Source organism: Ursus maritimus, unplaced genomic scaffold (assembly GCF_017311325.1).
Source record: "Ursus maritimus isolate PB19 unplaced genomic scaffold, ASM1731132v1 scaffold_10, whole genome shotgun sequence".
Lineage (NCBI taxonomy): Eukaryota > Metazoa > Chordata > Mammalia > Carnivora > Ursidae > Ursus > Ursus maritimus.
In genome coordinates, this window is record NW_024423344.1 from 22,324,092 (window position 1) to 22,340,081 (window position 15,990).

General features: G+C 40.4%; 2 protein-coding genes across 4 annotated transcripts in view; one reads left to right on the forward strand and one right to left on the reverse strand.

Moving 5' to 3' along the window:
* RCBTB1 (RCC1 and BTB domain containing protein 1) overlaps nt 1-12,444 on the forward strand; it is a 75,506-nt gene extending 63,062 nt beyond the window's left edge. Inside the window, exon 16 of the transcript XR_005832614.1 lies at nt 12,019-12,444. The gene's annotated coding sequence lies outside the window, so the exon portion shown is untranslated. The remainder of the gene's footprint in view (nt 1-12,018) is intronic.
* Nucleotides 1-15,990, reverse strand: part of LOC103677615 (SET domain bifurcated histone lysine methyltransferase 2) — a 93,497-nt gene that overhangs the window by 5,360 nt on the left and 72,147 nt on the right. For 2 of the 3 annotated variants that reach the window (XM_040622718.1, XM_008706881.2), the window contains 4 exons: nt 12,445-12,552; nt 5,748-5,881; nt 1,837-1,880; nt 1,572-1,643 (listed from right to left, as the gene is read on the reverse strand). In XM_040622718.1, coding sequence (XP_040478652.1) covers nt 1,572-1,643; nt 1,837-1,880; nt 5,748-5,881; nt 12,445-12,552 — 358 coding nt within the window. The remainder of the gene's footprint in view (nt 1-1,571; nt 1,644-1,836; nt 1,881-5,747; nt 5,882-12,444; nt 12,553-15,990) is intronic. The other variant, XM_008706882.2, reaches the window with a different exon arrangement.

Consider the following 15,990-nt stretch of genomic DNA (forward strand, 5'->3'; position numbering starts at 1 on the left):
AAGTCAAAAGATACAGCAAACTTACACTAAATGTTTGCAACACATATGATAAAGCACAAATTTTCAAAATATAAAAATCTTATAAATCAATATAAAAAAGATGAGTAGAAAAATAGGCAAATGGGGAACCCTCTAAGAAGAGTTCATTAAATAGAAAAACAGACTGGGTCACAGGAAAACAGATACACAGATCAAAAGGGGAATACACTCAATTTTACTCATAAGATATGCAAAATAATGAATTTTCCACCCATCAGACTGACGCAGATGAAGGTGTTTACATAATGTTTGTTTGCAAGGACTGGGGTAATTGTGTACTGCTGGTGCAGCCTCTTTGGAAGAGAATTATCCAGTTGGTACCAGTTTCATTGTTCATACTTTTTGACCCAGTTATCTACACGAAGTTTTCCAAATGGTACAGTTGCATAAAGGTACAAAGATGAATGGGGAAAAATGTTAACTACACTATTTAATGTGATAGAAAAAAAAATGGGGGGGGGCGCCTGGGTGGCACAGCGGTTAAGCGTCTGCCTTCGGCTCAGGGTGTGATCCCGGCGTTATGGGATCGAGCCCCACATCAGGCTCCTCTGCTATGAGCCTGCTTCTTCCTCTCCCACTCCCCCTGCTTGTGTTCCCTCTCTCGCTGGCTGTCTCTGTCTCTGTCAAATAAATAAAATCTTAAAAAAAAAAAAAAATGGAAATAACCTCAGGGCCCATCATGCAGAGACTAGTTCAGTTGTAATTCACCTATACAACTGAATAATACACACAATGGAATATGCAGTCTTTCAAAAATTTGATTTGTACAGATATGGAAGGATGTCTGAATGAAAACAAAATACAGCAGTAGGTATGTTTGTATAGGAAATTTTTAGAAGAATCCAAATGAAACTGATTGATAGTTTCTTCTGGGGAGAGGATTCACAACTGTGTTGTGTCTGTGTAAAAAAATTTTTAATTTAAAATATTGGGGTGCTTGGGTAGCTCAGTGGAGTGTCTGACTCTTGGCTCTAGTCAAGAGATTAAGCCCCTTGTCCAGCTTCATGCTAAGTGTGGAGTCTGCTTGAGATTCTCTCTCTCCCTCTGCCCCTCCCCCAGCTCATGTGCATGCTTCCTCCCCCAAAAAATAACTACATTGTTACCTTTCCCTATCAGTAAACACTGATTATAGCTATATTTTTTATAATAATTCCTGATAAAAGGGTATTGACTGAAAAATAAGGGTAGCAATACTGTTTAGAGACTGTTGTTTACCACCAAAAAATGCAACTGGCACGACGTGGCACTAAACCTTTTCCAAAGAGGTCCTAAGTCTGGTCCACAGTGAGCATTCCAGATTTAGTGCTGGTGAGACACTGCTATTCAGGCGAATACAGAGGCCATTCACGAGTGAATGTACATCCCATAACTCCAGTTAGCCAGGGCCCAGTTTTCCTTAATTAAAACTGAAATGCTAATCATGCATTCTTAGGACATTTTAGGGAATGTGCAGCAATTTTTCAGTTTTATCTACTGGAAATGCCGATATTCTTTTAGAAGAGAAGCAGTTACAAAAGTCAAAAGGTTTTTACCACGTCCTCGTTTGGCCCTCTGATTGTAGTGAGGATGGAAGGTACCAGACAGAGACTTTCCTTGGAGTAGGTCTAGTTTGAAAAGAAGAAAAGTTAGTCCTATTATATGCACGCTGCACAAAGAAAATGGCAATTTTATAAGTACGTAAAAATTTAACTCAAATATTTGTATTTAATTCAGTGAGGCTAGTAATCAGGATATTCCATGTCTTACCTAAATGTATACCTTTCTTTAAACCCACAGTGCTAAATTTTAGAGACTTACCATTATAAGCGTTGTTCAATGGAGCATGTTGTTTGCAAAACACTCTGAAACATGCAATTTCAAAGAATTGTTAAATATTTTTACTTACACTTTTTAAATATTATACCTATTTTCTTATGATTTAAAAAGGAACTAACCTATTTTTCATGATGGCTTTACCCTAAATATTTGTAAAAGAAAAATGCTGTCCAAACCTGTGTAAGTTACTGACCCTCATCAAATGCGGACGGAGGCTCTGTCAGATGCCTTTTGTGCTCTCAGCCCTCAAGCTGGTACGCTCTCTGAAGGCGTGCGTGTGAAACATTTTGAACAATGGTAAGTAACTCATATGGTGGTCAGTGGGATTTTACTGTATAAAGAAAGCTATCTAAAGATCTAACATCTAAGACAAATTTTCACCTGACTACACCAAGTTCTGCTGATTTTCAACAATAAATAGCACAAAATTGCATGCATGAATTTTTGGGAAAGTAGTTTTCTAACTCAACAGCTATCTCCCCCTGACTTGAGAGTTGAACTATGAATCTAGAACGGATCAATGCCCTGGAAGAGAAGGAAGCAGCCTTGCAGGCTATGAAGAAGAAATGGAATGAGTAAATTTTGAGGAGCTGCACAGGCCCCATTTCTTCCCCAGGCTCTATCCTTCTCAGCCCCCAGGTACGTCTCCTTTCCTTAGGGTGCTGACCCTCGGGAGGCAGGCTCCCTCTTGCCTATGGGAACGTATGAATTCTTCCTGTCTTACACCAATTTCCACCTCTTACATGCAGTCTTCCTGGCAACCCATCCCCTGCTCCAAGCAAAATTAATCTCCTCACCCTTTGGATTCCAGTATCTAAGCACATTCGTTCGCCAGGCACTTAACATTTTTTTTATTATGGAAAATTTCAAACATATCTAAAAGTGGAGGAGAGATGATGAGCCCCATGGGCCCCTACTCATCACTCAGTTTCAACAGTCACCAACTCAAGGCCAAGTCAGTTTCATGCGAACCCCCTCCTGCTCCCGTCATGCCATGTGCTTCTATGGGTTCTGGCCTCTCTGGTCCTTCCAAAAGGTGCTAGGTTCTCTGAGATTTAGCCCATGTCCTGTTCCTCTTTATATTCTCACTGCACCTAGCAAGATACTTTGTGTATGACAGGCACTCTAACAACTGAATATTTAAATTCAATTAAAAAGTGCATAGAAGTTCACCTGATATTATGACAAAAATGATTATTTCATTGAGTCTCTATTCATTGGTTCTACTAACACAAGACCAGTATTTTTGCAAACTTTAAAATATAGCAGGAATTGACTCCTTTTTGTTCAGTCTTATAGCTCTGCTAATAACAGTATGTCTAGTGGGTGTTTGAGGTCATTATGTAAGTCAAAATAAAATGAGCTCTTTGGGAAGATTAAAAAAAAGTGAGGATAATACAATCTATGCGCTTCTGAGAAAATCAAATATAAAAAGTATGATACAAAATTAACGATTTACACATTCCTTTCTAGTCTCAAGCAATACAATACCTATGGAACTTGCTCAAAATCAGATATAAAATTATTTAGCAAATTCCTTTTAATAATAGGCTTGCCCATATTGTTTTAGAATATAGGCCCCTAAGCCTGAAGAGGATATGGTGGTGAAGAGCAAGAACTCCAGAGCTCTAAAGCCCAGCTCTGCCACTCACCAGCTGTGTGACCTGGGGACAAATGACTAAGTCTCAGGGCCTCAGTGTCTGAATCTGTAAAGAGGGATAATAATATCTACCTCACTGGGTTGTTATGAGGATTATATGTGTTAACATTTGTAAAGTACTTGGAAGTATTTCTGGCACAAAGTAAGGGATTATTAGATAAAATAAAACAACGTAGTACCTGAAACACTTTGATGAAATTGGGGGTGTGTGCCCAAAGGGGGAAAATTCTAGCCTCCAAATGCAATTTTAAAATATTTAGGATCTGGGGCGCCTGGGTGGCATAGCGGTTAAGCGTCTGCCTTCGGCTCAGGGCGTGATCCCGGCGTAATGGGATCAAGCCCCACATCAGGCTCCTCCGCTGGGGGCCTGCTTCTTCCTCTCCCACTCCCCCTGCTTGTGTTCCCTCTCTCGCTGGCTGTCTCTATCTCTGTCGAATAAATAAATAAAATCTTTAAAATAAAATAAAATAGGATCTCACAAAAATCATATTAAAAAGATAATGCTCTCATTCAGAATATTGTGAATGAAAATATTATTTCACTGAAATTTAAAATATTCCATCAGAATGTATGCACATGCCCCAAAGAAGTGAGAAGTATCTGCCTGGCTCTTCAACTTCAGTCCATCATTTTCTTTTTTATTCCATTTCATAACTTTAAAAAAGGCCAAAACTTCTAGAAATCTTTTTAACTTTATATGACATGGTTTTTTTTTTTTAAGATTTATTTATTTGACAAAGAGCACAGCAAAGGGGAGAGGCACAGGGAGAGAGAGAAGCAGGCTCCCTACTGAGCAGGGAGCCCAATGTGGCACTTGAACCCAGGACCCTGAGATCATGAAGGCAGACGCTCAACTGACTGAGCCACCTAGGCGCCCCAATATGACATGTTTTAGACTGCATCCACATACCAAAAAACTGAACATGACCTGAATCAATTCAGTTAACAACTGGCTTTCTGATTTCATCTGATTAAACTGTCTAATTATTTAACTGAATGCAATCTTTCATCAAAAGGAAGATAAGTTTCTTCCTGGATAAAACAAATACAATTCTATTGGACTTGAAATATGCCTTACTGGGTCAAAATTAACATTAAAGAATTATTGAAAGAAGGGAATTAAGATTTAAAAGCCAAAGGCAATTCAAACAGGATTAATTTCTTCAAGAACTTAATGACTGATTAGTATATTTGCTTCACAGTTTATCATTTTTAAAAGCTCTTTATAGGTAAGACAGTGGTGAGAGTGGTGGGGAAAAAAACATTCATTCAGCAGACAAGATGGATAAACCATGGACTTGCGGCTAAGAAGCCTCCTGTTTGCACAAGAGAGCAACAGTGACCTGGTTCTAGGTCCTGTGACCACCCATTAGGTCACTCACACAAGTATGGCAACCAGGGAAAGAAGGCATGCAGGAAGATTAAATCCAGAACCAACTCTGCTATTTTCTTTCTATGATATTGAGGGAAGGTACTGTGAAATCAGGTTCCCAACGGAGCATCCCCCAAACCACGTTCTTACTTGGAAACCATTTGCATAAAATTATCTTTAAAAATCTCTTTGTGGGGGTGCTGGGTGGCTTAGTTGGTTAAGCATCTACTCAGGTCATGATCCCAGGGTTCTGGGATCGAGCCCCACATCGGTCCAGCTCTCTGCTCAGTGGGGAGTCTGCTCCCCCCCCACCCCGCTTCCTTGCTCTCAAATAAATAAACAAAAATCTTTTTAAAAAAATCTCTTCGTCTTCAGGGCGCCTGGGTGGCTCAGTCATTAAACGTCTGCCTTTGGCTCAGGGCGTGATCCTGGCGTTCTGGGATTGAGCCCCACGTCAGGCTCCTCTGCTGGGAGCCTGCTTCTTCCTCTCCCACTCTCCCTGCTTGTTTCCTCTCCCACTGGCTGTCTCTCTCTCTGTCAAATAAATAAAATCTTAAAAAAAAAAAAAAAATCTCTTCGTCTTGGGACGCCTGGGTGGCTCAGTTGGTTAATTATTTGCCTTCACCTCAGGTCATGATCTCAGGGTTCCGGGATGGAGCCCTGCGCATCGGGCTCCCTGCTCGATGGGGAGCCTGCTTCTCCCTCTCCCTCTGCCTGCCGCTCCCCCTGCTTGTACTCTCTGTCAAATAAATAAAATCTTTAAAAAAAAAAACAAAACCAAAAAACCCTCTTTGTCTTAATCTAACCATTCCTTATTCCATTTCCCCAAATGTAGCTTTAAAACTGTTTAATTATACATACTTATAAATTCCTCGAGATCCATCAGTTTGTAGAACTGCGTGGTCATTCTTGGCACAGAAAAAGTGGTAACTCTTGCTACAGGCTTTTAAGTCACATCCCACCGTGGCTCCTCTTTGATTACAAAATGCGCATTTCTACAGAAGAATAAATTTTACTGAGTAAGCACCTGTTTTTCATAATCTTTGTTAAAATTTAAAGTTAAAGACGTCATTAAATGTTTTTTTTTTTTAAATGATTTTTTATTATGTTAGTCACCATACAGTACATCCCCAGTTTCCGATGTAAGGCTCGATGATTCATTAGTTGTGTATAACACCCAGTGCACCATGCAATACGTGCCCTCCTTACTACCCATCACCGGTCTATCCCATTCCCCCACCCCCCTCCCCTCTGAAGTCCTCAGTTTGTTTCTCATAGTCCATAGTCTCTCATGTTTCATTCCCCCTTCTGATTACCCCCCCTTTCTTTATCCCTTTCTTCCCCTACCGATCATCCTAGTTCTTATGTTCCATAGATGAGAGAAATCATATGATAGTTGTCTTTCTCTGCTTGACTTATTTCACTTAGCATTATCTCCTCCAGTGCTGTCCATGTTGTAGCAAATGTTGAGAACTCGTTCTTTCTGATAGCTGAGTAATATTCCATTGTATATATGGACCACAACTTCTTAATCCAGTCATCTGTTGAAGGGCATCTCGGCTCCTTCCACAATTTAGCTATTGTGGACATTGCTGCTATGAACATTGGGGTGCATATGGCCCTTCTCTTCACTAAAAGACGTCATTAAATGTTATTTTTAAGTCAGCAGCCCTAATGTCCTCAGCCACAAATGTTAGGTATTTACATCTGGCTGCTCAGTTTGAAATTTCAGCAAAACCTCTGCTAAGTAAAGTACGTGGTTGGCACTGACCTGTAATGATCTGATTAAAAGCAGAAAGCCCTTTTTGTTTTTAAACAAACAAAACCTTTCTCTTTTTACAAGAGATTTCTAAAAAGAGATCTGTCCCGCACTAGGTAAGGGGTCCTGTTAGGGACACTGGGGCCTGTGGCGAGGGTGGCCGATGGTGCCACGGAGAGCTGTGTGACCCAGCATTCTCTCCCTCTCTTAGACCCAGATCCCTCCCTGGGGACAACACTGCCTGTCTCATAGTTTTACTGAGGACAACGTGAGATAAAGTAAGTGAAACCTCTCTGGAGTCTATGTAGTAGGGCCAAAAATTTAAAATTAAAAAACAAAACCCTGAATAGCAAATTTTTTCTAAGTTCAATTTATTTGATCTCTTGCTTTTCTATATTAGTCAACTGATGTGGTATTTTATATTATTGAAGGTGGTGTAGAGATGGCTAGGACAATATGTGGCCACATCAATCTAACTGGTTTAGGGGAGTCCAAGCATGCCCAAGGCTGATCTGATTTACAGCAGGCTCTGTCTGAATGAAGGGGAAGCACAATGAAACCACCTTGCAAACAGGAAATAGCTCAAACAATATCCTAAAGTCAGCATAAGCAACCATACATATAAAATTCAAATATGGATAAGAAATTAGATTATGCTAAAGGTGGAATTTCAAATCAGAGCACAAAGAAAGATCATTTAATTTGAGGGGGGCCACCTGGCTTTATGTGTAGAAAAAAATAAAGTTACATCCCTACCTCACAATATATTCCCAAATAAATTCTACATGGATTAAGGCTCTGAGAAAAAGTTTTAAAGTTAATAAAAATGTATGGGGTTAAGGTCAGGAAGGCTAAGCAAGGAAGGAAATTCAGGAGCCATAGAGAAAAAGACTGACAAATCTGACTACATAAAAAATTTAAACTTCCATTTTTATGGTGATAGCTACCAAAAAAACAATGAAAATGTTTGAAAACAGAAACCGACTCATTAATGCAAAGAACAAACTGGTAGGCAAAAGAGGTGAAGGGGATTAAGAGGTATGAACTTTCTGTTACTAAAAATATAAATCACAGGGACATAATGCAGAGCATAGAGAATATAGTCAATGATACAGGAATATGGTGACGGATGGTAACTGGGCTTATTGTGGTGATCATTTCGTAATGTATACACAGGTCAAATCACTGTGTTGTATGCCTGAAACTAATATTATGTGTCAACTGTATCAATAAAAAAAGAAAAATGTTTGCTGCATATTTAGTAAAGGGTTAAGACTGATAAACTCAGAGAAAAATGAAAACAGGCAAATCACAGAAGAAATACAAATGGTTAATAAAATTTCATTCCCTTAAAGACTACTGAGTAACTGTGATATGGCAGGCACTGTTCTAGGGTAGAGGGAAACAGCAGGGGACAAGGTCCTGCCCTTGTGAAGTTAACATTCTAGCGGAGAGAGAGAGACCATGATCACATAAAGCAAACTTAAAAACATAGTGATACATGTGTTGTAAATATCTTTTCCCAGTCTGTGTTTCGTTTCTTCACTCTCTTTAATTATGTCTTTTAATGAACATAAATTTCAATTTTAACATAAATAAGAATGGCTCTAGTAATCATAGCAATAAGACTATCGATATCAATATTTACCAAGTGCTTAATTAGTACAAAGAATGAGCTAATAAAAATATATGAATTATCTTAAAGAAACACAGTGATACATGCTTCATAAGAATTAAAATAAGGTATTGTCACTGGGTCCCTGTTTCAGATTGGGGGTCAGTTAAGGCTTCTCTGAGGAGGTGATACAGAAGTTTAGATTTGAATAATGAGAGTTGCCAGCAGGCAAAAAGCAGCGGAAAGGATATTCTAGGCAGAAGGTTTTATATTCTTGTGGCAAAAATGAGCCTCCTGTTGGCTAGCTTACTGGAAGGACAAGAGGGGTGGTCTGATGTTGATGGAGCAGAGATGAGGGTAGGGGAAGAGTCAGAGGTAAGATCCAAGGAGTAAGTAAAGGCTGAGTCACGTAGGGGTTACAAACCAGACTAAGGAGCTGTGATTTTGTCTTCGTACAATGGGAACATAAAGTGATCAGTATTTTATTTTTTAAAAAAAGATTTTATTTATTTATTTATTGGCGGGCGGGCGGGAGGGAGGAAAGGAGGGATGGAGAGAAAGAGAGAGAGAATGAGCTGAGGGAGGGACAGAGGGGAGGGAGAAGGAAAGAATCCCAAGCAGATACAGTGCTGAGCACGAAGCACAGAGCCCCAGAGCCCAGCTTGGAGCGCAATCTCATGACCCTGAGATCACGACCTGAGTGAAATAAAGAGTCAGATGCTCAACGGATTGAGCCACTCAGGGGCCCCAAGTGATCAGTATTTTATTTATTTTAATTTTTTAAAAAAATATTTTATTTATTTATTTGACAGAGAGAGACAGCCAGCGAGAGAGTAAACACAAGCAGGGGGAGTGGGAGAGGAAGAAGCAGGCTCTTAGCAGAGAAGCCTGATGTGAGGCTCGATCCCAGGACTCTGGGATCACGCCCTGAGCCAAAGGCAGACGCTTAACGACTGTGCCACCCAGGTGCCCCGTGATTAGTATTTTAAAGACATTATTGTGGCTGTGTGGAGAATGGGCTGGGGTAGGGAGGGCAGGAGGGAATGCAGAACAAAGATCAGTGACGTTTATCAAGTGTCCAAGGGAGATCCATGACTTTACTGCAGGGGATTAGTGACAGAGAGAAGGGGAGGACAGAGGGTCTGCAGGGTGACGCTGATAGGCTAGGAGCTGGGCTGGGAGGTTGATGAGAAGATGATGATGGATGAATGGTGGACGGTTCATTGAGGTGAGGTGTGAACAGGTTTGAATGGAGTGTATGTATGTGTGTGCAGGGGCTGGAACTGTGTTCACTGTCCAGTTTAACATGAGATGCTATTAGATATTCATATAGATATGTCAGGTTGGTTATCATGGCTGGAGGTATAGAGTCCCTGGCATAAGTATGGAATTGAAGCCATGGGAACTAGAAGAGGTCACACAGGAAAGATGTTCAGATGGAGGAAGGAGCCCAGGATAGCCTTGGGGACTGCACACTTTAGAGGTTTAGCAGAGAAGGAAAAACTGCCAAGGTGCCTGGGAAGAAGCAGCCAGGAAGGCAAGAGACATAGTAACAGAGTGTATGCAGGAAGTCAAAGGAAGAAAGTTCAAGATGCAGAGCACGGACACCTATATGATGAATACTGCCAAAAGGTCAGCTAAAGACAGAAGTGACATTGTAATTGACCAGGTTTTTTGTGTACAAAGGAGGATTTAAGATGACATGATCAGTTGATCATGGATATATGCTGAAGGAAATAATCAGGTACAAGGGGGACTACAGATGTGAATGGGATAAAGGGAAATGCAAGAGCCTAATCCTTAAGGAGGAGCAGGTGATGACTCCAAAGTCTAAGTGGAGGACTGACTGACAAGAGGGAGGTCCCAGAGTCTGGAGACAGAAGTGGATGGGCAGTGGTTTGGATAGTAGGAGTTCTTGGCTAATGGCTTCCATTTCTCAGTAGAAATCAGACAAATATATGTATACCACCAAGATGAACCCTAATGTAAACTATGGACTTTGGGTGTTTTAATGATGTGCCAATGTAGGTTCATCAGTTGTAACAACGCACCACTGTGATGGGGGATGTTCATAAAAAGAAGGCTGTGTATGTGTGCGGGTGGGAAGTGTATGTGAAATCTTTGTACTTTCCCCTGAAGTGTTGTGTGAACCTAAAACTGCTCTAAAAAAAAGTCTATCAAAAATAATAAGGCATAGTCACCAACTTGGGGATAAGCAGTTGGGGTGGGGAGAGGTTTTAAAAAGAGATGAGAGGATATGAAACAGTAAAGGATGGGGGTGACATGTTGAGGTTCCTTTTGAGGTTTGTGGCCATGAATCTAAGATCAGTCAACACATTTGTGGGTTTTTGTCCAGTTGTTCAACTGTTCAAGTGCCAGTACTACTCAGCATATGCAGACAACAGACAGGAGCATTTCACCGGGGGGGGGGGGGGTTTGCTAGGTGAGTAAGGAAATGTGCGTGCGGGTGGTGTGGAGAGGGAGTCCAGGCTGTTCACAGGACAGTGGCTATGAGGTGGGGTCACTGACTGTAAAGGGATCATGGAAGAACTGCTGGGGCTTGGTGGGCTGGGAGGGAGGCAGATGCCTAAGAAGAACTAACGTTCAACCTCTCTCCAGTGATGAGGGGAAATGCAAGGTAATACTTCCTGTCAGACACGAAAAGTAACAAGATTCGTGATACTCATTTTTGTCAAGGGCTGGGAAGAGTGTTCTTTCATCCACAGAAGTACAAAACGGTACAACCTTTCTGGGGCCAGTTTATTAGCATGTTTCAAATTATTATTATTATTTTTTAGAGATTTTACTTATTTATTTGACAGAGAGCAAGAGCGTACACAAGCAGGGGGAGTGGGAGAGGGAGAAGCAGGCTCCCCACTGAACAGAGAGCCTGATGCAGGCTTGATCCCAGGACCTAGAGATCATGACCTGAGGTGAAGACAGACACTTAACCAACTGAGCCACCCAGGTGCCCCTCATGTTTCAAAATTTTTAAGGGAATTCTCTTTGACTCAGCCATTTCACTTCTAGGAATGTGCTTTACAGCAATGCTCAAACAAGTACACGGGATATGTGTACAAAGATGTTTACTGTGGCATTAGTTGTTATAGTGAAAAACCAGAGTCAACTTACCTAACAACAAGGAATGGTTTCATGCATTCTGGTCTATCCCACGGAATTCCATGAAATCAGTAAAGAGGATGCCACAGTCATATGCCTATTGTTTTAGGAACATGCCACGTCTATCTTGCCTTCCAAAATTTTGCTCATCCTATTCCCTTTCCCTGAGATTCCTCCTTCCCCATCTTTGTTACCCTCTCTCCTCCCCAACTGGAAAGGCTTCCTGGGCCCCACCTGCACTAAGGTGCTTGACTGCTTGAGTGACCTGTGCTGACCCTTCTCAAAGCACATCAGGCTGTGCAGAAACTGCCCTCAAATATGTGTACACCTTGTAAAGACTAAATAAATGTTCCAGATCATAAACCTTACTGTCATGGTGGGCATTAGGTGCTCACACGTGCTATACCACTTGCTAAGCCACAAAGGCTTTTCACAGAGGAAGTCTACTGTAACAGAACCAACAGGGTAGCCACTCCACATGCTATCTTCCCAAGGGGAGCTGATCCAGGTCCAAGGGGGTTGATCCTGGTTAGTTATGGCCACCTTTAGCAACTAGAGCAGGAAGATGGGTGTGGCCTAATTAAATTTTCAGAAGGGGTCTTATTCAATGCTTGAGGATGAACTTTTTCTTTTACCAGACAGGAATAAGACTGACACTTCAGTTGTTGTCTGTGACCACCCTATGACCACAAGAGGACAAAGTGATGTGGACAGGATGACAGAAAGGACGACGGGCTCTTGATGACACCATTAAGCCACTAAATCAACCAACTCTGCAGCCAGCTTTCCCTCTGGCTAAGTGAGAAAATGAGCATCTTTTTTGTTAAAGCCAGTTTGAGTTGAGGATTCCTTCTACTTATAGCCAAAAGCATTCTAACTCATATCTGGCTTTGCTGATGAAGCATTGTTCTGTTGAATCTCAGTTTCCAATACAGGTCCTATGTCTTTCAGTTCTCCAAGATGTGTCTCTATCCCTCGTTTATCAATCAAGTAGACTTTCTTTTGGAAACATCCCCTTCAATATCTGTTCCTCTCGTACGACTAATAAAATCATTTATACTTACCAGCTTCCTTCCTCTCTGGATTTCTTTCTTTACTGATTCCACATCAAAATTTCTATCTCGATTACATGGATCGTGATCCTCACATTCCACAAGTGCTGAAGAATATAGCTACAGATTGGGAAAAGAAAAAATTCAGGGTACGCACAAACTACCGTTGAAAGCTACAGACCAGAAAATCACAAAGTACTCACAAAGAGTGGAAGATGGATTAGGGGTATAAGGGTGACCACCTTTGGGGTATGTAAGCAGATCACAAGCCACCCTGCTTTTTTTTGGAAGTGGCCCCGATCCCCAGGCATGTTTTATACTGCATAACCCTGACCTGGTTGGGGCCCTGACCCGAAGCTGAGCCAACTGGATTCCCTATCCTGAGAGAGTGGAACAGACTCTGAGCCACATGGTAGACAGCAAGCCAGTCTGCAAAGAGAGGAATACAGAAACGAGGGATAGAGAGGACAAGAGGGCTTCCTGATGGCTTCCTAGCTACTGTTCTAAGACCTTCCTGCATGCCTGTCTTCAGGAGCCATGAAATGCCCCTGCAGTCTGATTAAAAACCCACTTTTATGTTTAGGTTGGCTTAAGTTTCTATGTGTTACCTGAATCCAACCCATCTCTGACTTAAAGATGAACATTACACAGTGCAATCACAAAGCAATCTACAGATTCAATGCAATCTCTACCAAAATACCAATAGCATTCTTCACAGAACTAGAACAAATAATACTGAAATTTGTATGGAACCACAAAAGACCCCAAATAGCCAAAGCAATCTTTGAGAAAGAAGAACAAAACTGGAAGTAGCACAATCTCAGATTTAAAGGTATACAACAAAGTGATGATAATCAAAACAGTCTGGTACAGCACAAAAATAGACATATAGATCAATGGAACAGAATAGAAACTCCAGAAATAAACCCATGATTTTATGGCCAACTAATCTTCAACAAAGAAGGCAAGAATATACACTGGGGGAAAGACTCTCTTCAATTAATGGTGCAGGGAAAACTAGACATGCACATGCAGAAGGATGAAACTGGACCACTTTCTTATACCATACACAAAAACGAACTCAAAATGGATTAAAGACCTAAATGTGAGACCCGAAACCATAAAACTTCCAGAAGAAAACATAGGCAGTAATCTCTTAGACACCAGCCATAACATTTTTCTAGATCTGTCTCCTCAGGCAAGGGACACAAAAGCAAAAATTAACTGTTGGAACCACACCAAAATAAAAAGCTTTTGCACAGCAAAGGAAACCATCAACTAAATGAAAAGGCAACCTACTGAATGGGAGAAGATATTGCAAATGACATATCTGATAAGGAGTTAATATCTCAAATAGATAAAGAACTATGACTCAATGATAAAAAAAAACACAAATAATCTGATTAAAAATGAGCAGAAGACCTGAAAAAATATCTTCACACAAAGATGTATAGATGGCCAAGAGACACATGAAAAGATTCTCAGCATAACTCAACATAGGGAAAAGTAAGTCAAAACCATAATGAGATATCACTTCACACCTGTGAGAATAGCTAGTATCCAAAAGACAAGAAATAACAAGTGTTGGTGAGGATGTGGAGAGAAAGGAACTCTTGTGCACTGTTGGTGGGAATGTAAATTGCAGAGCCACTGTGGAAAACAATACGAAGTTTCCTCAAACAACTAAAAATAGAAATACCATACGATCCAGTAATTCCCCTACTGGGTATTTACCCAAAGAAAATGAAAACACTAATTTGAAAAGATACGCTTACCCCTATGTTTACTGCAGCATTATTTATAAGAGCCAAGATATGGAAGCAACCTAAGCATCCATTGGTAGATGAATGGATAAAGAAGGTGTGTAATACACACACACACAAACACACACACACACACCCACATGTGTATATATATACACACACAACGGAATATTAGTCATAAAAAAGAATAGTATCTTGCCATTTGCAACAACATGGATGGACCTGGAGGGTATCATGCTAAGTGAAATGTCAGGCAGAGAAAGACACATACCATACTATTTCACTTATATGTGGAAACTAAAAATAAATGTATAAAAAAGCAGAAACAGACCCATAAACAGAAAATAAACTGGTTTTAAAAGTTGCCAGAGAGGAGGGTGGGAGGGCACAGGCAAAAACGTAAAGGGGAATGAGGGGTATAGGCTTCTAGTCATGGAATGAGTAAGTCACAGGGATAAGAAGCTCAGCATAGGGAATATAGCCAACGGTACTGTAAAAGGACTATATGGAAATAGACGGCTACCCTTACAGTGAGCACACCATGATGTATAGAGTAGAATTACTCAATATGTTTACACCTGAAACACGTAACATTGTGTGTCAACTATACTTCAATATTTTTTATACTTTTTTTAAAAAGGTATTAGGAAAAGGTAATGAAACAAACAAACAAAAATCCAGGAAAAATCTTAACCCAAAGTTTTAGACCTCTACAGAAAAAAAAATTATTGAACATTTCTGAAATTCAAAAAAGAAGACATGAATTGCTGGAGACAGACTGTGTTAATGGACAGAAATACTCATAACATTTTCCCCAAATTCATCTATACATTCAATGGAATTCCAGTTAAAATTCCAACAGGATTTTGTATGAAACCTTGTAAGCTGATCCCAAAATTCAAAGCACCAAAAAATAGCCATGGCTTATCATAAAATTATAGTAATTAAGACAATGTTGTACAAGGTCAGGGAGAGACAAAGTGACCAATGGAACAGAATAGAGACAGAAACAGATCTATGTGCAAATATTACATTGTTAGCACACTTGATTAAGAGTGAGGGTTCTACGGACGCCTGGGTGGCACAGTGGTTAAGCGTCTGCCTTCAGCTCAGGGCGTGATCCCGGCATTAAGGGATCGAGCCCCACATCAGGCTCCTCTGCTATGAGCCTGCTTCTTCCTCTCCCACTCCCCTGCTTGTGTTCCCTCTCTCGCTGGCTGTCTCTATCTCTGTTGAATAAATAAATAAAATCTTAAAAAAAAAAAAAAAAGAGAGAGAGGGTTCTAGAAGTAGGCAGCCTGGGTAAGAATCCTGGCTCAGGCACTTACAGCTGTGTGACCTTGGGCAAGTGACTTAACTTCTCTGTGCCTCAGTTGTTTCATCTTTAGTTTGGGGATAATAATGATACCTACCTTTTAGGGTTAAGTTCCCAGAACATTACCTTACGCCTGGAGAATACTGAATAATAATGATAGTTATCATTATTATCACTATAAATCAATGAGAAAAGAACAGATTAGTCAATAAATAATGCTGGGAAAAGTGGTTAGTCATATAAAAAAAAAGGAGATGTCTACTTTACAGAGTGGTTCAAATAAATTCCAGTTGGATTAAGAAACTAAATGAGAAAAGCCAAATTTTAAAATTTGGGTGGAAAAAAGAACTTTAGTAAAGGAAAGAGTTTCTTAGGAGAAAAATCCTACAAATTATAAAAGAAAATAAGGATGAATTTAACTGCATTATAAGCCTCCGATAGGAAACACCACAAATTAAAAGCCAATGTACATAATAAAGC